Here is a 26,524-nt window from a genome sequence, read left to right on the forward strand (position 1 = left end):
GCTATGCCTGTCATGGGGTCGTCTGCATTCGAGCAGGGGCATGGTAGGAATTTTTCCATCTGGCAAATTGGCCAGCCAGGTGGTTTTTGCCTACTGCGTAGCAAATCGTCACAACTTGTAAGGTTGCGGTTAGGCATTGGTTATAAATCTGGTGGAGGAGGGGTTAGGATAGGCTGGGCCTACCCCTCCATGGTTGCTGCGGAAAGGGAATTCCGTTAAAGGAATCCTGGGACTTGCCATCTTTTCGTCCAATCCCTGGAATGGGACTAGGGCCGGCAAGCCTTCGGGGAGCTTGCGGGTGAGAATTGAGGGCCTGTGACTCAGCTCCAATTCTCCCCCGACTAGTTTTCCCACACTGGCTTTCAGTGGTGCCCGGAAGTCAGTTCTGTCTCCAGGCGGGGGGGGGGGGCAGATAGTCTTAACCAATGCCTAAACAACCACTCATGGTTTGTAAATGAAAAAAGTTGTGGCCAAAATCATGCCAAAAATCTTCAACAAAAATTACGTGTCCGCTGTGAGTTATTTGGGGGGTGGATTGGGGACCTCGACACGCAATCACTATTGCAGCCAAATTACAGACAATAGTGTCCAGTAACAAAAACTTGCCTAGTGCATCTGAGAAATGGGCACACAGCAGGCGTGCAGTGACAGTAAGAATAGTAATAATCAGGGCTTTTTCCCCAGGTGGAACTCACCAGAACTCAGTTCCATCACCTCCCAGGTGGGCGCCATTGCCATTCTAAGAGAACAAGGGAGTTGCAGCACCTCTTTTTCTAGAAATATAGCACTGGTAATACAGTGGTGGGACACAGGTGGCGCTGTGGGTTAAACCACAGGACCTAGGACTTGCTGATCAGAAGATCAAAGGTTCGAATCCCCGCGACGGGGTGAGCTCCCGTTGTCCGGTCCCTGCTCCTGCCAACCTAGCAGTTTGAAAGCACGTCAAAGTGCAAGTAGATAAATAGGTACCACTCCGGCGGGAAGGTAAATGGCATTTCCGTATGCTGCTCTGGTTCGCCAGAAGTGGCTTAGTCATGGTGGCCCCATGACCCGGAAGCTGTACGCCGGCTCCCTCGGCCAATAAAGTGAGATGAGCACCGCAACCCCAGAGTCGGTCATGACAGGACCAATCAAGTGGTATATATAATGCTCAGGGGTCCCTTTGCTTCAGGATGAGAACTTTGCTTCAGGATGAACTTTGCTTCTTGGATATCGATCTGCCGTGACACCTGATTACTTTATGATCGTCAATCAGCAGTTTATAACGGGTCCGGCACACTTCTTCAAAGCTGCGCCACTGTTGCTCCCTTCAGGTCACGGCTTAGCAGAGTAGAACACACAGCGGTGTAAAGCAGACTTACTTCCTTCTCTGGCAAGCACACACAGACAGCTCCGTCTATTTACAGCTCTTTATTGAAACATTTCAGCTACAAAGACCGGGGCTTCTTTCAGCCATATCCAAAGGCGCGTCTTTCTCTCTCAGATACACAGAGAGAAGTGAAAGTACAGGGGAAAAAACTCCTCCTCCTTAGCTTCTAAAAGCTTCTGTCTCCTCCCGGCTTACGTCTGACGTCGGAATGTGACGCACACTCAGAACCCTTAACCATTTAAGTTCTGAACACTCACACCCCCCCTTGCGTTGGATTCCGACTGCACCTGTGGAACATCCTCAGCAAAACTCTGTGAGATCAATGCCTTCCCCAATGCCTTGCGCCCTCTCTTGGCGTCCCTGTTAGGCAACTGTGGAACCACCTCACAACTCTCAGAATCGCACTGTGCGAAACTTACCCACGCACCTGTGGCCTGGTACCTCTCTGGTGGAATACCCTTTGTTGTGCGACTGGACCTCCTAGGCACAAACTCAGGTGTTCCCTCTGACTCACTTTGATCAGCAGGTGTGTCCTCTGCATCATGGGATTCTCCTTCTGACTTAAAGCGTCTTCGAATCCTCTCCATCACGCTCACAGGAGAACTAGGCTCACTTTTGGGCACTCTCTTAACAACTTGTGGAGATGCCACATCCTGCTCTTGACCCTGGTCAGTGACCTGGTCGTCATCAGCAGCCTCAGCCTCTTCTTCCGCCTCATCAGAACTGTCTTCTGGATCAGAGAGACAATCTGAGAGAACATCACGCCTGACAGGAGACTTTGACTTTACATCCTCCTCACAGAACTCAGCGTGTTTACTGATCAGCACCTTACTCTGATCACCTGAAGGATAAGCAAACCGCCATGCACGGGCTTCTGGCTCATACCCACAGAAGATCATTTTCTGGAATTTGGCTCCATCTGGCCCTCGCAAAGCCTCAGGCACAGAGATAACCGCAGGAGACCCAAACTTGCGCAGAAAGTGAACCTGGGGTTTGCGGCCATTCAACAGAGAAAACGGAGTGTCACCTACCAGCGAATTGTAGGTCCTATTCCAGGTAAAGCATGCAGCTCTAGCCGCCTCCAGCCAAAACTGTGGAGGTAACTCAGACTCTGTAAGCATCACCTGTGCTGCCTGAACCAGAGCTCCACTCCTCAGCTCTGCCACCCCCCTCTGATTGGGTGAAGTAACTGTGTGACGTATCCCTTTCTCGTGAAAGAACTTCTGCAAAGCAGAACCAGTGTACCTAGCATTTCTGTCACTGATGATCGCTTGCACTCTGGTGGAGAACCTTAGTTCTACTCCCTCAATCCAGCTCTTGATCAGCTGTGCTGCATCCTCCTTGGATCTGAGACCATGAGTCCAGGAATTCTGCGAAAAATCATCCAGAAAAGTCAGCAGATACCTGGCCCCCCCTAGACTCTGTTCCCTGACAGAATTGGACAGATCTATGTGTACCAGCTCAAAAGGTTTGGTGGTAACCCGTTCCACCTTTGGGTAACTGCACCCTCTCACCTTTGCTTGCTTGCAAGTGTCACAATTAATGGCACTTCCACAATTTTTAATCTTACAACCTGCAGCGACCTCAGGTAACACCTGCAAATCCTCTAAAGGATTGTGAATCGTTCTCTGATGCCATGCGCATGCACATGAGACATGACCGGGAATTGTAGTACGCTGGTTGGGAACTGTAGCACGCGACGCTTGTGCTTTCTCAACCTTCCCCTCACCCCCAAGAGACGTTTTAAGAACGAAAAGATCATTCTGTCCCCGTTTCACTTCAACAAGTCGTCTTCCTTCTCTGGAGATTGTGCAGGAATCCCCCTGGAAACAAACCTGAAAACCCTTTTTTAACAAATAAGGCACAGATAACAAACAGTGAGGCATCTCTGGGATGGTGCACACTTCGACCTGCTCCTGCAAAACAGAAAGGAACAATGTACCACAGTTAGTGACATTTTTCCGCTGTCCATTTGCAAATAAAACAGTTTGTCCCTTTGAAACTGTCGTGCAATTCCACATCTCGACTGCAGGGGTCTCTGGAACCATGTTGCGGTTAGCTGCAGAGTCAATAACAAAGCAGAGCTCGGAATTTTCCACACAACAGTTCTCAAACACAGCCATGCTAGCAGAAACTTGATAAGACTCTTCCTGTTTACCACGACCACCTGGTTCAGTTCCACGCCTGCCTGTCTTCCCAGGCCTGTTGCCACGGAAACCCGTCTGGTTCCCATGAGAAGTGTCCTTGCCAACATCCTGCCTCGGCTCTCTGCTCCGGTGGGGGCAATTACGACGTAAATGATCGGTCGAATTACAGATGTAGCAACGACGAGCGGAAAAAGCCTGGACAGTGCATTCAGCTGGCCTGGCTCCGCCCTTACACCCAGAGCTCCCTGTGCCAGCTCTGCCCTCTTTCACCGCCCTCTGCCGCTTTGATTCTTCGTCAATCAAGCGTCCGCTAATATAATCAATCGTAAGATCTTGCGGAGGCATCGTTTCCATCGTTAGAACCAAGTTCTCATAACTCCTGTCCAAAGAACTTAAAAGTGTATAAGCCTTAAGTTCATCTGGGAAGGGCACATTGAGCTGACGCAGCTTGCTGAAAATAGTCAGCACCTGGGCAATGTGATCCCTTATCGGTTCCCCTGGTGACAGCTTCTTCTCAAACAGAGAACGTATCACATGAATCTTAGCCCCAGCTGTGGTCCTCTGATGTATTCTAGTCAGAGCAGACCAAATTTGATGACAGGTACGTAAGCCATCAATATGAGGGAGCTGCGACGCTTCAAGCGCCATCACTACATGGGACATGGCCTTCTTGTCTTTCTTTGCCGCTGCAGTGGCTCTTTCCACGTCTGCGGCTCCTGCATTGGGTCCGGCCACGACTGGATCAGCCTGCGTGCATTCCCACAGCTGCTTTCCCTCCAGCCAATAGTACATGCGCTTATTCCAGTCCTCCCAATTGGAGCTATTCAGCCTTTCGAAAGGGATATTGAAGCTCTCATGGCCGCCCTGTGCCTGAGCAGCAGCCATTCTCCTCCCGTTCTCCCAAGGTGCCCCAAGCTGTACTTACTCCGTACTCAGTGCTCAGTACCAGCTCCTACGGCTCTCCCTTGCTTGGAGTAACGATTCCAGCTGCTTTTAGCTCCAGCTGCTTCTCAGCTTCCAGCCAGCTCTCTGTATCAGCAGCTCCTTGCCTCTGAAGCAGGCAATTAATCATCTGCTCTCCGGCATCCAGTCAGCTCCCGTTGGCCTCCGACGGCCCCTCAGCCTCAGAACGCTAACTTCAAAGCATTCCTGAGGCTCACAGCGACTGCTTTACGAGCGTTGGCTGACCTTCCATAACCTCTTGGATATCGATCTGCCGTGACACCTGATTACTTTATGATCGTCAATCAGCAGTTTATAACGGGTCCGGCACACTTCTTCAAAGCTGCGCCACTGTTGCTCCCTTCAGGTCACGGCTTAGCAGAGTAGAACACACAGCGGTGTAAAGCAGACTTACTTCCTTCTCTGGCAAGCACACACAGACAGCTCCGTCTATTTACAGCTCTTTATTGAAACATTTCAGCTACAAAGACCGGGGCTTCTTTCAGCCATATCCAAAGGCACGTCTTTCTCTCTCAGATACACAGAGAGAAGTGAAAGTACAGGGAAAAAAACTCCTCCTCCTTAGCTTCTAAAAGCTTCTGTCTCCTCCCGGCTTACGTCTGACGTCGGAATGTGACGCACACTCAGAACCCTTAACCATCTCTCAGACCTGGAATGATTTCTAAAGGGAAGGGGCTAACTCTGCACTCTAAATTAAGACAAAATGAAAGAGTGGCAAGAAAACAAAATCAAACAGGATGAAAAGAAGGATTACTAGATAATGAATAACTGGAAATAAAACACTAAATGGAAAAGAATGACAGAAAATATGATTGGACAGGAAGTTCATCAGAATTGGTGCTCACCAGAACTCTTTCTATAACATGCTGTTCTGGAGAAGCAAATTGCCAAAGACCAAGGAATATTATTATTTCCATGAACATCCCATCCCCAAAGCACTGGGATTCAACAGCCCTTGTGAAATCATTCACTCTTATTGCAAGCTACACCTGCCAATCACAATGATGCTATCCATCCCACCACTCCCATGAGGTGCTTTGGGAGGTTCCTGCTTTGACTCAGGTTGCTTTTTTACTACACAGTGGATGGCTCTGTGGTCTAAACCACTGAGCCTCTTGGGCCTGCCACTCAGAAGGTTGGCAGTTTAAAACCTCACAACAGGATGAGCTCCCGTTGCTCTGTCCCAGCTCCTGCCAACCTAGCAGTTCAAAAGCATGCCAGTGCAAGTAGATAAATAGGTACTGCTGTGATGGGAAGGTAAATGGCATTTCTGTGTGCTCTGGTTTCTGCCACAGTGTTCTGTTGTGCCAGAAGTGGTATAGTCATGTGGACCAGATGACCCAGAAAGCTGTCTGTGGACAAAAGCTGGCTCATTGGCCTGAAAGCAATTTGAGCGCTGCAACCCCATAGTCACCTTTGACTGGACCTAACCATCCAGGGGTCCTTTACCTTTTACCTTTTTACACCTCAGCAACCAGGAATCTGTCTGAAACAGCCTACTTCTTCTTTGAAGGATTTGTCTGAGTATACATAATATTTTGAATACCTGCTTTTAACTATTTTTATTGAAAATTGCAATTTTGTTTAAACCACTTCTTTTTCACAATCAAGTGGTATATAAATCTTGTCAAATTAAATTAAATTAAATACAATACTGATTTGCCTCTGAGTCTTTATTTGAGGGTTGTTTGGAGACACTTTTTAAAAACACATTTTGGGAATGCTAAGTCACACCTTTTATTTAACAACCTCTGAGTACCTCCTTTTTTGGGAATAGCCAGTGAAGTTTCATTACTGTGAACCTCCTACTTCACACAGTTGAGGCACCTCTATTTTATTACTAATAGCTCAGATGCTATTACAAGAATGGTTTTGAGAGGTTTCTCATCACTGCTTAGATGGTAGCAATCTCTCACACTCTATTGGCGATAAATCAGAATTATTTCACAGATCAACCCTATTCCACTTTTGATTCTGAAAATGTGCCTCAGATAATACTTTTTGAACATGCTGAAGAGAATAATCATTTCTGAAATCTATAATATCCTTCTGAAGTGTGTTGAGTGCTTTTCTCCAATGTTCAGTGTTATTCTTTCTAAACAATCAATTTGCTCTATATTGTGGGTGGGGCATATGGGACTGTACAAATTGATATTTACATAAGATAATGACTATGGCAGCTCTGCTGCCACATTTTGATGTTCATTTTTAAAAATGTGTGGGCCTTTAATCAATTAATTTGTTTGTTTGTTTCACAACATGTATATAGCACCTGCTTGTAGTAACACCTCAAAGCAGTTTACAAAAATAATAAAACAATAAAATTATAAGTTAAAAACAAGCATTTAAAACATTCAAAAAAGAATTAAAATCAACAATAAGCTAAAGCCAGATTAAAAGACATGACAACTTCTATATATCTGAATAGGTTTGCTAATTCAAACATGTTTTAGCAGCCACCAAAAAGAGAACGGAACTGGTGTTAGTAAAATATTTATTTCTTACAAGTATGGAACAAGTATTATGTGGCATCTCTAATAGGATGAGTTCCTACGCAAGTGGACATATATGAGGTAAAATTATCTCAGAAGTTCCACTTTGTCCTTAATCAAGATGCTTAAAGGGTGTTGTTTTTAATGTTGCTCTTTAAATATGGTTCAAGAGAGGCCAGAGGAAAACCCAAAGTTCATTAACCCCATTAACATTAGGCCGTAAACCACATGTAGCCAACATGGTGCTGTGCAGAGATTGTTGGACCACAACTCCCATTAACCCCAGTCAGTTTGCCCAACCACCAGAGATCATGGGAGGTGTGGTCCAACACCTGAAGGGCATCAACATTGCCTGTCCTGCCTTAACCCTTTCACCCATCAATCTCTTCCAGATCAATCTAAAGAGAAGCTGAAGGAGGGAGGGGAAAACGAAGATTTTGAGCCACTCTCTGAAGAACTGACCATATTAATGCACTTAATGCAAGCACCAAGGTAGTCCTTCTAACACCCATGAGAAGAAAATCCAGCCCAGTAGCCAACCAGGACTAGCAACCCCAACCAATATACCTTGGTTCCCATGAATACTGACTAGTCAGAGATGGTGTTTGTGCCTCACTCACAGTTGTAGGCTGTGATTCCTGCTTCCCCACGGATAATGCAGAATAGCAAAGCGTGTTCTCCTTCATGGAGAGCACGTGTTGTGGTGGGGGCCGCCAGGACACTCCATAGTTGGGGGCGGGCTAACTGATCGTTGGCCACTGATGCGATTGGGGCTTCCCTTGTTGTTGGGAAGAAATTAATGTTGCCATTTATTGATTGACAGCCAGAAATGCTAAAACTCCTTGCACGAGGCTAGGGTTTCCTCTTTTCGCCCATGCATCGGATTGCCCGTCCCTCCCTCCCTAGAATAGGGTTGTTCACTTTGACCTTGCTATGCCTGTCATGGGGTCGTCTGCTTTGGAGCGAGGGCCTGGTAGGAATTTTGTCCATCTGGCTGATTGGCTGGGGCCATTTGGTTTTTGCCTACTGTGTAGCAAATCGTCACAACTTGTAAGGTTGCGGTTAGGCATTGGTTTATGGTTTGGTTGGTTGAGGGGCATGGATTGGCTGTGCCTGCCCCTCTAATGCTGCTGCTGCAAGGGATTCCGTTAAAGGAATTGGGGGCTAACTTTTGCTTGTCCACTCTGTCAAGGGGGCTCGGGCCATAGCAATGAGCTCCTGGTTGCATTTGGGGTGAGGGCAGGTTCCCTGCTCCGCGTAACCCCCAAGTGTATTCCCCCATTCTGACTTTCGCATCGTGCAGAATGTCAGTCTGACCCCCATGGTGGGGGCAGATAGTCGCAACCAATGCCTAAGCAACCACTCACAAATTTGTATTTTAATAAAGTTGTGGCCAAAATTATGCCAAAAACCTTAAACAAAAATTCTGTATGATGTGTGAGTTATTGGGGTGGACCTGGGGACCTCGGCACGCAAAGAGGGTGATAATTCATTTACTAACATTAGCCTGTAACTGACCTTAATGTGGCCATCCTTGAACAAAGGAATTTTAAACCAGTGAATAACAGTACACCAATAGGTTCGATGTCGTAACTTTTGGATTGTATTAGCAAATTTTTAATTTTTTTAAAAAATCATATTTCATGTGCTAAGTGTGCTTTGCAGTCCACAAAACTTATGCCATAATAAATGTGTTCGTCATTCAGCTGCCATGAGACTATTGTTGTTTTCTCAATAAGAACTTTTTTTGGGGGGGGGACTGGTCTCATCTCGGTCTACTTATGAGGCACTCTATGAGGGTGCTCTAGTATCCAGGCATTGATCAAAGGTTATTCCTGCTGCAATCATTTTGCTGCGTATTTGCTGTGTATTTTGGCAAACTTGCTACTTTCTGGACCAGTTCTACCTGACAAACAACTAGCTGCCTTTCTTCTGGCAGAATAGAGTGAGTGTCAGAGTAGAAAATAGGTCCCTTAACACATTTGAACTAATTCTTCTCAGGCATTCATGTTCTGGAAGAGCTTATTTTCAGGGAGAGTAGTTTGCAGAGGCACACATCTTGCGCAAGTGGGGTTTGAATGCTTAAATGCTAGTAAGCACTTGTTGAGTCTGATAATCTATCAGCTGGCAGGTTTGAGTCTGTCTGAAGTCTTGATTAAGCAACACATAATTGCCCACTCACACACTCTTTTTTGCTTCTTTGTATTCATTTTGTGCCTTAACATCAGTCCAGTTGCTGGACCAAGTCTCATTGATAGTCATGTCAATTACTACTGGAGTGAACGTGACTCCATGATATTTTTAGGGCAGGCATGGATTCTCTACTGTGCTTCAGCTTAGCTTGTGTCAATTGTTACAAACAGTTAAAATGATGAACTATTCATTGCTATTCCAGACTTCTCCTTTAAGGTACACACAGGATATAAGATCTGTGATTCAGGAAGCGAGACACATGTTAATTCCTGTACAATGGAAAAATCAATATTAAAATCAGAACTTCACTGCTGCAGAGACTGTGCTGTGGTGATAGCAAAATATTGACTTACCACTCTCAGCCTGGAGCACAAAAAGGCAAGCATTTGAACTTTAATTAATATGCGCATAATGCGACTGCAGATCAACCTGACTGGCTTCGAAAGATGTTCTAAAAGCTTTGCCAAACAGCAACCTTGATTTGAACTTTAGGGGAATATTAAATTAAGTTGCAAGCTCCTTGTGGCCTGAACCTTGCCTTATCTTCTGTCTATGGAGCATCATGCCATTTTACGGCAATGTATAAATAACAATCATACTGTAAGCAGAGATGAGCCAGGAGTGCCGGGAACAATATCAAGGGCTTTTAGAGGTGAGAAGTCTAAAAGAGCAGAGTGCTGAATTAGGCTGCTATCTTGTGCGCAGTTTCCTGAGAGTAAATTTCACCAAACATAGCAGAGCTTGCTTCTGAGTAAACAATCAGTAATGCAATTAGACTAGTGGCTCATGAACGTCAAGTCACATGGCCTGTGGTCTGTCTGCATTAAATAGGTTTAATTAATATTGGGTTAATTGTATTTTAATTGCTTCTTTTATTTTTTGTATTTTAATGAAAACTGCAATACAATACAAGAAGTATAAATATTTCTTATACATGATACAATATTAAGAAGCAATGGAATACAAATTAAAATTTAAAACTATACAGCATCCAAGGGGGCAATCCTCTTGCAAGATCTGGCAGGATGGACAGCTTAGGATACAGCAGATCTCTGGCTCAGCTGGCTGATTCCTGGCTCAGTCAGCCTCAGTTGGCATTAAGTCTCCAGTCACAGATATGCCAGTGTAACTTTCTCAGCTGGGGCTCAATTGGTTGAGCCAGGGCTACCGGTAATTTAGAACACTGTTTTAAAGGCTTCTTTTCCCTCTGCCAGATTTGGGCAGAGCAGCAGCAAAGTCTTGCTTCTGAGTAGGATTTGGGACTAGTCTAACCTATGCTGGCATAATTTATACTGGTGTGTTTTACACCAGCTTGTTGTGCATAGGACTGCTTCCTGGCACAGTACATTACAGTTGCTACAGCAAGCAGGAAAATCATTAAGAGGTCTACCATGACCCTCACCAAATTACATAACTGTAGACTCCTTCCTAAGTAGTCCTACTGGGGTGGGTTAGAGCTTTTTAGGTAGTTATACTCATTAGGTAAAGGTAAAGGGACCCCTGACCATTAGGTCCAGTCGCAGATGACTCTGGGGTTGCGGCACTCATCTCGCTTTATTGGCCGACTAAGCCACTTCTGGCGAACCAGAGCAGCGCACGGAAACGCCATTTACCTTCCCGCTGGAATGGTACCTATTTATCTACTTGCACTTTGTGCTTTAGTCCCTGCTCCTGCCAACCTAGTTACACTCATTACTTCACTTCAAAATATGGTTACCCAGATCTGTTGTGTTTGGGGCATTTCCTGATCTTCTGCCCCAATACACATTCTTTTGTAAGAACAACATACTTACGGGGGGGGGGGGACCTTCTTCTAATAAGATTAAATGTTTATAGTTGTCCTAATCTTTACACTTGAGAATGAAAGTAGTTGTCAATGTGTCCCTTTTCACTTTTATTTGTATTTTTTGTTCTTTCTTAAACCTTTCTTCTACTATCATATTAGGTAGCAGAATTTTTGTAGTCTGATAGCTTGAGTGTTATTATTTTAATAAACGATTAACTCAGAAAATATCCCATTGCTAAAGGGTAGCTTCTCCACACACTGCCCCCCTTGCTAGTAACATTTAAAGGCTACCAAGATATATATATATATATAGAGAGAGAGAGAGAGAGAGAGAGAGAGAGAGACTAAAATATATTGAAATGTAACATTTAAAATAAAATAAAAAGGTGGCCAGAAATAATTGATGAACTCAGTAATTGTTAATAGTGAGGGGGAGGGAATGTTTTCCAATTCAACAGCTCTGAACTGTGCCTGAGACACTGTACTTCTGGAAAACATTAATGCAGACATTGCATTAAGATGTCTGCTGTCACCAGACCAGATGATTGATAAAAATGATTCTGGGTGCAGACAGCCATTGTACAGTGCAGAAAAAGGGAAAAAAGTGGGGAGGGCAGGACCTCTTTTAGACTGACCTTTAACTGATAAATTGATGATGTCCTCATTAACAGCAACCCTGCTGCTTGCCCTCAATAAAAGATAATGTCCCGCTGTTAACACTATTCCCATTTCTGTGATTTAATACTACTATTACAGTACAGATACTATTTAAATGGATTAAGGTTTAAATTAAGATAAAATATTATTGTGGCCAGCAGTGTTTGTCTCCAAAGCCAACTGTATCCTTCCAATACAAGCATTCAGCAATGGGGAAGACGCAGTGACAGCCATCAGATGATGGAAATCGTGGAACTATGTACAGTCTGCACAATAACGAAGCTATTTCACCCTTGATATATAGCAAGAGATGAGAGTTTTCTGATTCTTAAGGTTTGGGCTGCTTACTGTAGTTGAAAGGGACTAGTATTATATTGCTCGTGGTGGTGGAAAAATCTCATCATTTAAATGATGAATCTTGGATCTTGAATTCTTTTGTTACAGGTTGTTACACTTATAAAGGCTATTCAAATATGGAACAAGAGCAGATTAGTCAGAGTTGCTTATATAACTTCCTTTTCTAGCTTCCAATGAGTGCTTAGAACAAAAAGGGGGGTTGGCAAATTATCTTCCCCGCCCTTCAAATTCAAGAAAATGCAATTTCAAACTTTTCCACATGTGTTCCTTTCTGTATACCAATATACAGATTTGTGTGTTGCATTTATTACTATTCAAATTTAACCATTTCTTCAACAATCTAACTCAAGGCTACACACAAAAGTCTCCCAAGGCAATCTCCCATCCAGGTGTTGACTTGACGCAGACTTTTTTTTAACCTTCAGATCATGTCCTGGTCTATAAAAACTAACAGCTCTGAATTTTGCCCCAGTCTAGCAAAATTTATTGGTAATAAATCAAATGGATTGCATTTCCAGTTTCCCATGTAGGTATTGAAAGTAATCTGATGGATAAGAGTTATTTTATTTCTGATATTTGTATCTGGTTCTGTTGCTTATATGAATTGGGACATAATGTTTTATGATTTTAATCCGCCCAGGGTTTGTTAATCGATGAAAGGTAGGCTAGAAATTTAATTAACAATGATATTTCCAGATCAAAACTAATAGGATTCATTCATCCACAACAACAGTGTGATTTCCCTACATGAAAACATTGCTAGTATAGTGAGAGAGACATTCCAAAGTTATTTATTAAAAAAATTATATCCTGCTTTTTGAATACCTACCTCCAAAAAGCAGCTTACCATCTCCAATAAAAACAAAGTCTGCCTGAAAATAAAATGTAAGCATGCAGTGCAACTAAACAATAAATGAAAAAAGATGTAATTTGGGAAGGCTTGGAGGGAAAGTATTCAACAAACACAGAAAACCAAGCAATGTTGGAGCTTGCTTCCCTTCTAAGGTAAGAGAATTTCTGAGAACTGGAGATGATCTACAAGCAGCAAATGTAGTGAGTGGAAGAAAGTGTACTACATATCCTCTATCTGGGTCTGTAGGATGGTGGCGTCTCCAAACTGTGGGGGAAATTATATATACCTTGCCTTCTTTTCATCTCTAGCTCTTTTTATCTCTCAACTAGGGTTTCTCACATGGGACATGGATGGTGCTGTGAGTTAAACCACAGAGCGTAGGACTTGCCTACCAGAAGGTCTGTGGTTCAAATCCCCATGACGGGGTGAGCTCCCGTTGCTCAGTCCCTGCTCCTGCCAACCTAGCAGTTTGAAAGCACGTCAAAGTGCAAGTAGATAAATAGGTACTGTTCCGGCGAGAAGGTAAGTGGCTTAGTCATGCTGGCCACATGACCCGGAAGCTGTACGCCAGCTCCCTTGGCCAATAAAGCGAGATGAGCGCCACAACCCCAGAGTCGGTCACGACTGGACCTAATGGTCAGGGGTCCCTTTACCTTTACCTAGGGTTGCTCACACATTCCACTCCCACATCTTTGTTCCTAATGAAGCTGTACCAGCAGAGGAAGGGCAGAGAAGTCATTTGAATTTTTGAATTTGGGGTAGTGGATGCACTTAGTACCTAAAACTCAAGAGGTGGCTCAATGACTTTTTATCGCTTCCTTCTTCTTTTCAAAGATACTGAAAGAGGAACACTGATTTAAGCCGCTCCATCATTTCCAAAGGCAACTAGAACATGCCTGGAAATCATGCTGCATGATAACATGCTGTTGTTTCCAGGATATTGAACAGAAAAAGATGATTGTCTCCATGATGCAACCCAACCTTAAGGGACACCAGGTGGCATGCAGCTCTTTCTCTTTGAACCCATTTCTGCTCATGATGTTCATAACTCCTTGGCTTGAAATACAAACCATGGCAGTTCATAATGCTTGCTTTCAATAGTGAAGAATACGTTGTGCTTCTGAAGTTTTAATCTGAGCAACAGGTGCCCTTGCTCCAGTTCTTCCTGTCCTTTCCTGCCCTTACTTGGTGGTGGTCACTGCTGGTATGACCGCGCCCCTAGCCATAGCAGCAGAGAGGAAATTTGGAGTAAGAGATAAAGACCCTGTCATCTCTTCCTGCCATGGTGGCTGCTGTAGTCATTGTGGACTAGGCATGCAGGGAAAACCAGCCTGCTTGTTTCCTCTCATTTTGTTTTGAAATTTTTAATTAATTCTTCTCCATGAAGCAAAAGTGGCTGGAAGCAAATACTGTGCCCAAAGTGTAAAAATCATATTAGATGAAATATAATTACTCATTTCATTTTTTTTTTAGTATCTTTGACTTAATGGAATTAATGGCAAGAGCTCAAATGATCATTTACACACTGACGACTTCCTTCTGATCATATTTAACAGTAGGAGGCTATTTTATGATGTTACTAACTTACCAGGAGGGAGAAAACATGTTTTCTTTATATTAATATTATAATCACCTAATCCATCATATATATTATTTAAACTTCATTTGCTAAGTGAAACCCCTCACAGAATAGATTTAAAATCCATACTTGCTTCGTAATTAAGACTGCAGTCATTTTATTGTTTAAATTATCTGATCCAGTTTCCCATATTCAATCAATATATTTTTAGATCCTCAGCTCTGCAGTGACAATCCAGAAAAACGTAAACACACATCAGTTCCATCAGTTTCACATTTCTTAACTTTCTCTAGATTCTGGCTTGAATATTTTTCAATCCTTGTTCTGTTGCAATGGTTTCACTTGCACGATTCCTTTTATTTCCATTCATTTGTCAGTCTGGTTTCATATAGTAATTTCCTGGGGTATCCTTGGCAGAAAGTGCTCAAGGCAGCTAGATGACTGGTCTACAGGACAGAAATAATCATGGTGTGAAATCTGAAAAATTGGGCTAGTTGCTTCCTGGATTTCTAAATGAACTCCAAATGAAAGTTCCCCCAGGAAAATCACCTGTTGCTTTAAATGTTGGTTAAATCCATTTGGACCCATAACAAGCTTAGCCTCAAATATTAAGCCAAATCAAGATGAGTGTCTTGATATTCTACCTGTCCAGAATGATTATCATGAATTATTCATGCAACAAGGAAAGTGTATGGACCACAATCTGACATTATGACGAATTGTATGCAGGGAATACCAAAGAGATGCTCAGATCATTTTCATTGTCCATGAGGTATTATTTTGGTAGGAAATGTTGATGTGGAGGTCAAAAGGTTCATATTTTAATAAAACTGCCTTTAATAACATTAAAAAGCCACACACAATTCACATATGCTCATGGAAAACTCCACACCTTATCTAAGAAAAATCTCCTAAGGGAAACTCTGTTATTTCACATTGCTATAATGATAGCTTGCCAGGCTCAAATTAATGACTTCCTTGGGGAAAAAAGTAATAACATTTTCTCTGATTAACCAACTGGCTGGAGGACTCTGCTATAGTTCTGCTCAGATTCATTGGCAAAACCATTTTTTCTTGAATTGGAGATTTTTTTGAGTCAGAGAGCCAAGGGGGAAAGATGGCAATAGCTGGTGTTCTGCAGGCTTCTGTAATTAACTATGATCACAAAATGGATTTGCTCTCATAAGATTTAGCAAAGATATAAAAGTCAGTGATATGCAATAAAACCTCAAGCTTCACGATACAGTCTTGACTCTACTAAAATCGGGAAGAGTTTAGTATGTAATGCATTGACTGTAATGCATACAGGAAAGTTCAGACCTAAACTTTGCTTTTTCCTGAGAATTTACACTGTATACCTTTTCATGAAAAGGTGTCCCCTTTATTAGTCTAGTAAAATAATGATAATCCTACATTCTAAGAAATAAATTAATGGGTGTAGAGCGGAGATACATCTCAAGAGCAGTGGGCAAGCTATTTATTCATAGTTGTCTATATCACCTTTACCTTTACCAAAACCCCATCAAAGGAACTGAACAAAAATCACCTTGAATATTTTGCAGAAAGGCAGCATAGTATTTTCATCTGTGAACAGAATTTTTAACACCAGAATTAAAGGACTGAGCTGAATGTAAAACAGTTCAACCACAGGGCAGACATCCGGACTGTCAGTTTCCAACACAAGATGAGGGAAAGGTGTGATTTGCCAAGGGAAGTATTGGCAGGTACTGTCCCTACCCAGTCTTCTAATATTCCCCTGCAGCTATGCTCCTAGCCACCTCTTCCTCTGAATTCCATACACTGCCCTGTAATTCTTCAGCTGTCGCTCATCTTGTGCTGTCACTCATTACTTAGAAAAGAGAGAACTGGTGTGTGTGGGTGTGTGGGTGGTGATTGCACCCAAACATCAATTGTGCTGTGGGCTCAGGTTACAATCTGGTTTAGAGTGGGGGAATGCACTTATGAGTCTGCAATCCATTCTGAACTTTGAAAGCATCACTAAACTACACAACATTATCCTGTCTCCTGACTCCATGGTTAGGCTTCAAACTAGTTTAGAGTTCTGCATTGTCAAATAGGAAGCAGCGTGAGCAGGCCAAACCAAATTCCAGCTTCCTCCTGCCAGTAAGCTTACACCATGTTGTTTACACATTAATTCTGCATGCTAGGTTAGGCTTGTTAAGGTCAAATGGACACTCCAAGGCCAATGTATGAGTTTAATGGGTTCTCCCAATTATGTGTCCTGTGCAAGTAGTATTCCTAGAAACAAGAGATTCTGCAGATGTTCTATGAATGTCCCGGACACTGTAGAGCATATTCTCTTTCATTGCCCATTGTACAGTACGCTCCGTCAACGCGTGCTGTCCCCTCTCTCGGGTGGTCTGGAACCCCAGCAAGGTGAATGTGTGGGACTCTACCTATCCGACGTTGACCAAAGGGTAACGGCGGGGGTAGCCGAGTTTTTGGTAGCAGTCCTCCAAGGAGCAGGTTAACAAAGAAAACCATTGACTTTATATGTATATATATATATATATGTATGTAGCCAACTGCTGCCCTTTTATATATATTTCAAGGCCTTTATATGTTATTTTCTCTTTTATGGTTTTATTAGCATAATGCCTAATAAAGGTTTGATAAGTAAGTATTACTTTTATTTACCATTTATCAGAGTATAGACTGCTCAATGCCAAATTAGGCTTCTTAGTGGTTAAAAGGAGAGGGAAATTTGTCTAGATAAGCAAGAAGCCCTTATTGGTCTTGTAAGGTTAATGCAAGTGGCAACATGCATTTGTCAAAGATTTTGGAGAAAACTCTTTTTCCCCTATTGCACCCTCCGTCCCTCCGTCCCTCCCTCCCTCCCCCCCCTCTCTCTCTCTCAGCTTCAGTTCATATCAAACCATCCCACAAATGGTGGAAAAAGAGCTGGTGAAAATGTTGGGCACATCTCTATTTGAATTTCTTGATAGTATTTCAGACTGTAAAATTCTATCTGTTCGAAATGGCAGTTGTAGAAAAAGCTTGTGATGATTATTTTCCTTGCTCTTTTAATGGAATTACCACACATAGCAAAATACATTATTTGTCATTACTCTTTTTCTAACATACTTTGCCTTCTATTGGCTTTCTTTATAAGCAGGTATTATGGCAATCCAGTAGGATTTGTAAAGTGCAAATACAACGGTAAATCATTTCAAGTATCAAACCATTTACATAACCTGAAAGCAGTATGGATGGAAATCTTTCCAATTCTACCTGCTTAATTTAAAACACTTCATTCTCCTAAACTAATACAAAGGTGAGTTAAAAAATATGAAATTGCTGTCCTTCTAATGGAATCGCCATCGAAATAAGGCTATTTCAGCAAAGAATCATTAAGTTGGGAATCCATGCTGAGGGGGGAAAGTGAATTACATATTTCTTGATAAATCAATCCCTGAGCTGTTATTATACCAGAGTCTTTCTATCCAACAGACTCATCATTTATAGCTCTACTATCACTCTAAGATCATAATCTTACTCCAGTTCAATTCTATAAAGAGTTTTGATTGAGGAAAAATAAAGAAGCATCAATATGAGCAGCCAGTTTTTGAAAAGGAAAAAAAAGGCAGTGAAACCTAATAGCTTGTATACTCTCCCCAATAGATTTTGTGTAAAATAATAATAATAAACCTTACTGCTATATTCCCTCCTATTTCTAGCACCAAGAGGACAACACTCTGCTAAAACCTCTAAAGGGCTGTGAGTAGAAGAAAAATTACCACTTGCAGAGCTACATGCATGGATGAACAAGTATTACTGCAAGATGAGGCAATGGAAGGAATAGCCTCTACATTTGATGAGGTAGATTTTGTTAGTGGGAACAAAAATTCTGTCTAAGGCTTTATTTTCCTTTGCTTTCAGGAAGTAGGGGAGGGGCCTGCCATAGGAGTGGAGGATGGTATTGCAAGTAGAACGTATGTGGATCATAACCACCCATACACATAAGTGCAATTTTAGTATTAAAATGCCAATAAAAAGTTATTTTAAAATAAATTCAGCATGATACTAAATGGTACTCAGAATGTACACCATGAAATAAACGTAATTAAATAAAATGTACCTACATTAAAAAATCAACAAGATATTAAATGGTACTCACTATTAAAAGATCAACAAGATATTAAATGGTACTCACTATTAAATAATTTTCTTCTTCTTTACTATTTTGTTTCATGGTTATCCTGCAATATTTTTCTGTATATCTAAGTAAGAAAAATACAGCTTTGAATTTAGATTATATTTTTAACAAGACTGTTAGTTCTAGCAGCAGCTTCAGTGACAGCATTATTAGCTATTGATCATTCATTACCTCAGCAAACAAACTAAAGCGGATTGATTTAAGGGTAGGAATGGTAAACAGCTTTATGAGATAAAGGAAAGGAGAGAAAAATAAAGAATCAGACTTTAAATACAGGTTTTCTTGGCTCAAGAAACAATCAATGAATGTATCTCAAAGCATTAAGCCTATGTTGCTTTGTCTGGATTTTGACCACTGGGCAGGCACTGAATCAAAGTTGCAATTAATCTATGCCACTAATGAATATTGTAACAAATAGCTATGATTACATATAGATTCAAACAAGTTTGCTGAAGTCTCAACACAGTCAGAGGTATGGTCAATAAGTAGTTAAGAAAACCGGGTGAAACTGAGCTATTGACTTAATGTACATATTGTCAGCCTATAGAAAAAATTGCAGCTAGTGATGCTGCCAGGGTTCAGACTGGGGTAATTAGCAATACTGAACTCAGAGAGTTCACTCCAAAGCTATTATGAGCTGAGTCCCATATACTGATGACATCCACCTCTATAGCCTTATGTGGGCATTCACTAACATCCCCAGGATCAGGAACACTGCATGGGAATGCTTTAATAGCATTAAGTTGAATTCACTTACAGTCCTCTTTCAAACCTTACAATATGGTAGAGGACATGGTCAGCATACATGGACCAATGGTCCCTTCATAGATAAAATTAACCAACACCTCATTTTTACTTTCCATCTGATTCAGTGTAAATGTTGAACTAATGTCTGGGCTGGATGAGCACCAATCAAATTAAGGTCAATATAAACACGATGAAGCTGCTGTTGGCCAGTGGTTTCTCTGCTTTAGATTATGCTGTTCAACCACTTTGGAATGAGATCACACTCCCATTGAAGTTTGCTGCACTCACTGATCCAGCTTTGTCACTTGACATCCAAATGGTCTCTAGAGCCAGTGGCATGGAAAGCATTCCATCAGCTTATGCTGATGCACCATCTACAATTCTCTTTGTACAGAGGTAGCCTAGCCATGGTTGCCAGTGTTATGGGAAACATAGCTGCTACTTGGAACTGGGAATTGGGAGCATATCTTCCCAATCCTTAAACAGCTAAAATAGCTTCCAATTCATTCCCAGGCACAGTTCAAAGGGCTAGTGCTGACCTTAAATACTTTGGTCCCAGATGACTCCTGTACTGCAAGTGGAACACGTAGAAGGTCCTCTTAGTAGTGGTGCTCCTTTTCTGGAATGATCTTCATTGGAAAGGATACCTACCTTCTTATCTTTTCAGCACCAGGCAAATCTCTCACCAAACCCTCACACGCCAGGCATAAAGAGCCTTTGAAAGAATTTTAATCTCAAAACGGGTTGGTTTTATTGTGTTTGAATCTGCTTCTTTTAATGTCATTATTATTTTATTAGATTTAATCCCATTGCAACTGGGATGTTTTGACAATTGTAGTTTCCTTCTACAAAGGTTACAAAGGCAGGGAGGACTGGCAGGAAGTTTCCATGATTCCAAGTCTCCCTTGGCTGTTTTAAGCTGAAAATAGTTTTCCCAGTTCAATAAAATTCTGAAAACCTGAGCTAATTACAAGATGAGCCAAGAACAGTTCTTCCCAAACAAAATATGATGCCAAAAAGAACAATGGCAGTGGAACTTAAAGATCAACTACAGTATAGCACATAGCACCAATATTCCATGCCCAGACACTCCTTTCCCAATCTCATCTCTGCTTGGTTCATACTAAGTACTGTGTTATATAGTACATTCACATTAGTCACATGTACCTTAATTTCCCCCTTAATTGTGTTATTTATAACAAAATTAGTGCAGATAAGAAAGTATTCTACGACTTACCAATGTAAAAAGAGCATTGTTATAAAGCAGTTTGCACAAATTGCCAACCCTGAGCTTTATCTGCAGAAATGTGCTATTGAAGAGCATCAGCTGAACACCCAGACTGTCAAAATGGCTTCAAAATAATAGCGGTTTGGTAACAAGAGTTGTATTAACAACAAGGCAGTTATGGTATTTTCCTAATCTTATACAGTGGAACTTACTCTTATATTATACGTGTTTATAGGACTGTAGTTTTGCATTATGAGTCTAAGTATATTTATTCAGAATTAAGTCCCATTAAGGTCAATTATTCCACAGTAGTAAGCAGTTAGGATAGCACGGTGAGACCTAAATACATAACAATCATTATTCAAGAATGGAACCAAACTGCTTTGGTTAAAAAAAACAATTATTTGTTGGTCTTTTAAAAAAGTAATTTAAATACCAAGTACCTAAAATACAATTTTTTTCTTATTAATGCAGGCACCCCCTATTTACACTGGGACTATGTTCCGAGGCACCTCATGTCACAACTTTGGAAGGTTTGGCGGTTAGGCATTGGTTTAGGGGAATGTGGGGAGGTGCAGCCATCACCTGCCGCTCCATTTGATAGGGTATTCTTTTAAAGGAATCTGGGGGTCTGGATCTCGTCCAAAGCCTGGGAGGGGCTAGGTCCATGCTAGAAGAAGAAGAGTTTGGATTTGATATCCCGCTTTATCCCGGAAACCCCAGGGGTGAGCACCAGTCAATAGCCATTGTTGGAGCTCCCTCTGCTGGTAGTTTACCCTTTGCAGGTTTCCTGCTGGGTGGGCGGGAGCCAGTTATAGTCATTAGATACCAATGCCTAAGCCAATACCAGTCACACTTGTGTATTCAATAAAGTTGTGGCCTAAATTTGCCCATTAACTTTTAAACTAATTTCTGTCTCCTTTGTGTCTTTATTTCCATGGGGGCGGGTTTCGGGGCTTGACGCGCAACTAGCCACTACTTGAACAAGTGAATCTGTTTATGAACTGGAAAATCCCTCCTGTGGCCAGCAAAACAGAGACACAAAAAAACAGATTGGGGGAATACATACAATAACTATGGTGTATGTGGGGTGAAGATGAGCCATAAAATAAGAAGATGGGCCTAAAAATAAAAATAATATTCACATCTAAACCTAGATAAAGGAAGAAATTAGATTTCGTTACATGGGATTAAATCATATTTCTTCCACAGTCCTTCCTTTGTCTGCAATGAGCTAAACAGGGAAAGGGAGAAAGCCCCTACCATCAAGGTCTTTTCTCTCACATTGTTAAATGCTCGCTCAGGAAAAAGAACGTGTCAAAAATAAAAATCCATGCCATATTGTTCCAGTTTCAGATAAGTATTTTTACTAAGATGGAAACTTGCCCTTGAATCTCTCACATTTTATATACTTCCAGACCTTTATGATTTCATCCACTTGACCTGTTGGCCTCAAGCTGTTCTTGCAATTGAACTTAAGGTGAGATGTAGCTCCTGTTTATAGTTTAACTTCCATTTATAGTGGCAATTCTTCCATTGGCCCTGAAATTTATGAAAGGAGCACTCAAAACAATAAAGTAGTAGGACTCACTATCTAAGAATACTCTATCGAAAGGTTAGAAGAAAGGTGGTGGCTTGATATCATTGGTCTAGACAGAATCAAAATGATTGTGTTTCTTTGTATAAGAGAGAAAATCTTACATTCATCATGGATCTTCGTAGCAAGTTTGCCAAGGGACTTTCCACCAGAAATATTGGATGCATGGACATAGCATAGGAAGAAAGCCCCCAACCAAACCCTTATTCACACAAACCTTTTGTCTCATTTGATCTTTACTATTTTTTATGACTCATTTGCTATTTTACTTACTGCTGTTTCTGTCTGGGTTTTGTTTTTACTGTAATGGGTAGTGTTTTTTAAGAGAGAGTAGGAGTTCCAGCTTTGCCACTCTACTTCTCCACAGTGCAGCGTTCCCAATTGTGTGAAGGCTTGTAAATGGGTTCAAATGAGCACACTCACAAGCCCCTTCAGATCTTGCTGCTGAATGCAAGGACTGAAGAGGGCTACAGTAATTAACTTAGCATCTGGTGCTGAAAAACATGAGGAGAAACTTTAGCTTTAGAGTTAAGACTTGTGGTATTGCCTCTCTGTAGCGCTGGAAAGTTAACTACAAATACTGTTGGACTAAAAGAGAGAGAGCGAGCACCATATTTTTCAATTAGCCAAAGTTCAAATGTTATAGATTTCACATTAAAACTCAAATAACACTATTTCTCTCCTTAGCAGAAATGCTGAGCTGATTGTAATTCCCTGATGTACAACTTCCAGAAGGGGAGATATTTGAAACTTTCAGTTTAGATGCTGTATATTCAGAAGCACACTGTTGAACAAAATTTATTATTCCTCCTGGTTACCCACTCAGTGCATGGATGTTGAAGCTATTGCTACACAGAGACATTTCTGTCATCAATAGGCTATATCTGGACACATATACATTAACAGTTTTTTTTATCTTGGTTATGAGATAATTTAAAAAGAAATCATAATTTCCTCAGCATTAATTTCTTATTGATATAAAGTTGGAGAGTATTTTTGGGAAGCGTTTACACACAATAAAATTCTGCATTAATTACCCACTACTCATCTTCAGTCAATGGACACCTGAGTGGTAGTTCTTTGTTTCATCTCTCTGAACAGATGCTGGAACATTGTAACAGGAAATTTGCTGAGCAGGAAATGATATACAAATGTTAACGAAGCATTCATTTGTGATACAAATTGCAAAGACTGCAGGAAAAGCCTGCTTCTTGTGTGAGACGACCATGATATTTTAACATCTTTATTCTTGATTAAAAATGAAACTTGTGTTTGATTTGAAATACAATCCCTGCCCCCTGAATAATATTTTTAAGTCTGATATTTACTCAGATGGGATTTCTGAAAGTATATACCGTAGGGGTTTTTTTGACAGGGTAAAGGGAGGAAAAACAGAAATAGTAACGGAAATCTTAGTTTCATTAAGGAGATTGCCCCATAAGTTAAGTGCTGCATTCCATGGTATATGGAACCCTGCAGGACACTTGGTAACCTCCAGGCTGGATTACTGCAGTGCAGTTTATATGGGGCTGCCCTTGAAGTTTGTCTGTAAGCTGCAGCTGGTGAAAAATATGGCAGCTTGACTGCTCACTGGGGCAGGATATTGCCAACATGCCTGGCATTGACTGTCAAATACCTACTATCAGAAGAACCAGCTGCAGTCCTTTCCTCATCCTCATGATGACAGATCTCCCTTTTCAAGCAGGAGGAGGTGATTCAAAAGATCCTATGCCTCCTAGGATGTCTTCCCAGAGACCACAGGATTGCAACTTCACCTGTTTTATTCTTTATATAAACTGCTTGGGAATGTGATTCAAGGGTGGTATCGACATAGTTTTAGCAAGGAAACAAAGAAAAGAGAAATTCATAGATTCAATCAGCACACTAGAAGAATGAGATACTAATTTTGGTGGACTAAAATACTGCTACATTTTGTCTGAAAAGCCATATAGCACATTGTGCTTTCAAGATGTTCCAAACAGACAGCATGAATAATAAGGAAAAAAATGTACTCCACAAGCTCTGCCTGTTCTTGCAGCCGTTGTAATGAAACTTCAACTCTCATCATAATTATAAAATGTATTACTATGCAAAATTAGTTGATGAATCTTGCACCAGTGATCCATAACAATGCAAAGACGATCTAAATATTTATTTATTCCATGATAAATAAATAATGTTGGTTACCATTATGCATTTATAAAAGATATATTAAATGAACCAAAACAAATTATTGCAAGATCCTGCCAACTTCCAGCTAGGGCACAATTAGCATTTAATTTGTTAGCCATAGAAACAAATATATAATTATTTTGTTAAGAATTGCTAGCTGCCAAACAATATCTGAAAAGTAATTCTAGATTAATTAGTAGCTGATAACATTCAGATCAGCCTGTCTCTGGGGTGGAAAAAATGCCCTTTTATCATTAAGTTGTTATTTTTTTCTCAACAGTGAATTCATTTTAACCATATTGTGCAGACAATGCAAGGCAGAATATTATGATCAGTATGCACGTTTAATCTTTGCAGCACTGAATTTTGTTACATAAATGAAATAAATGCCAGTGGGGAAAAAATAAGCACATTCTTCTTTCCTGTGCTTGGAGTATGTTCATTTCTTTCACATTTAAAAGAAAAACCATATCCATTAATCAAAATAAAGTTTCCCCTGCAAAACATCATATCTAGTTTAGCTTTATTTGGAATATATTCACTTACCCGTCACTTCAATCTTATTGGTTTCCATGGAACTTCTTGCCAGTACAATTTGTCCTAAAGAAAAGGACAAAGTTAATATTATCTATAGGTTACAAGAAAGTGGGATTTCAAGGGCAGATACTCAATGAGACCAATGAAATGTCTCAGGGAGGTTCAAGACATTTCTATTCTCATTTCTTAATCATTAGATGCTTGTTACAGTAAAATTCTATGCATGGGTCCAAAGGACTTACTTCCAAATAAGTACATAGAGGATTGCAGCCTGAGGCAGTAGAAAACGGTGCTTCCTTCAAGTGTTCAAAACTGAAGTATGAAAGCTAGGAACTAAATGGCACCTTAAACCTAGCTTATGGGCACAACTAGTGATATTAAATACTCCAGAATAATCTTTTGGAGAATATTCTCAAGAATATTCTCGATTAATGAGAATATTGTACCATTGAATGGCACTGAAAAAACTGGTTACTGGCACTTACGTTACACATAATTGTATAGGCCTAGGTACTTTAAGTGTATAAAGCATTAAAGCTACTTTCGGGGGGGGGGGTAAAATCACACTGTATGGCCAAGGGTATAGAACTGCTATGAATAAGGTCACACCAAAATAGAAAAAAGGCTATTACATATAGTTGAAATAAATACTAATTCAAATATTCATCAAATTAAATGAATAGCATTTTTAAAACTAAATATACTGTGTGTGTGTGTGTATGTATGTTTTCTGAAGCTCACATTTCAGAACTGCCAATGGTGAATGACACAATGCTCAGTAATGCAGCTAGATCAAAAAAATCATTATTCATTACTTACACTGGCAATATCACAGCTTTACTTATTATTTACTAGATTTTTAAGATGTGGGTTGTAAAACTGGTTCTTACATCAGAATTTACTCTTTGTGGAGAATATTCTCCGCGAAATTTTCTAGCAGAGAATATTCTTGAGAATATTCGCATTCTCGAGAATATCCTCCGGAGAATATTCTCACCTCAAGCACAACAAGCTGAAAATGAATGAACTGCAGCTAAAATATTATGTTCAATTTTCACATGGTCTAGTCCTTCCCCTGCCCACCCCCCTAATATTCTTAAGAGAGTTTCTTTTCCAGTCTTCAAAAAGTAGTTGGAAGTGGGGAGGCAGAAAAAGGTCCTTCTTTCCTTCCACTCTGCAATTTTAATCTGAATGACCACTCCCCACTTAAAACAGGGGGCGCCCTTTGCGTGGACGCATGCAGCCCCTAGATCTGGAGTGGCTCCAATAGCGTAGGCTTGGCTTTGCCTTCCCTCAGGTGGGATACCTGAAGGTCTCCACCTACCTCAGTCAGTTGTCCAATCCCATCGGGGGGAAGCGTTGCCAAGGAGACCAGGCCAGGTAGGGGAGGGATTACCTGCCCACACAATAGAGGGAGGATCTTACCTGGGAATCCTCACTTGGCTCCAGAGCTTCCATCATGTTGCATATCATTGTTCTATTCTCTGTCTCTGTTTCTCACACACATCACTATATACTTTTCATATTTGTTAACTCTAATGGCATTTTCTCGGGTCCATGTAAATATGCACCGATAGCATCTGCAGGCCATAACACTTGTTGTCCCTTTCCCATGAGCAGGAGCTATACACAAGGGGTCAGGCGTAACAAGACTGAAATGTGCTAAGATT

The 26,524-nt window shown here is 41.1% G+C and overlaps 1 protein-coding gene across 4 annotated transcripts in view; it reads right to left on the reverse strand.

The window, feature by feature from the left end:
* Positions 1-26,524, reverse strand: part of LOC309368099 (uncharacterized protein) — a 362,074-nt gene that overhangs the window by 152,581 nt on the left and 182,969 nt on the right. For 3 of the 4 annotated variants that reach the window (XR_014167526.1, XM_081907921.1, XM_081907920.1), the window contains one exon: positions 24,864-24,917. Coding sequence is in view for 3 of the 4 variants with exons in the window: in XM_081907921.1 (XP_081764047.1) it covers positions 24,864-24,917 (54 nt within the window). In the remaining variant the exon portion in view is untranslated. Of the gene's footprint in view, positions 1-18,571; positions 18,638-24,863; positions 24,918-26,524 lie in introns of those variants that run through there. The other variant, XM_081907922.1, reaches the window with a different exon arrangement.

Source organism: Podarcis melisellensis (genome assembly GCF_964234715.1).
Source record: "Podarcis melisellensis genome assembly, chromosome: 4".
NCBI lineage: Eukaryota > Metazoa > Chordata > Lepidosauria > Squamata > Lacertidae > Podarcis > Podarcis melisellensis.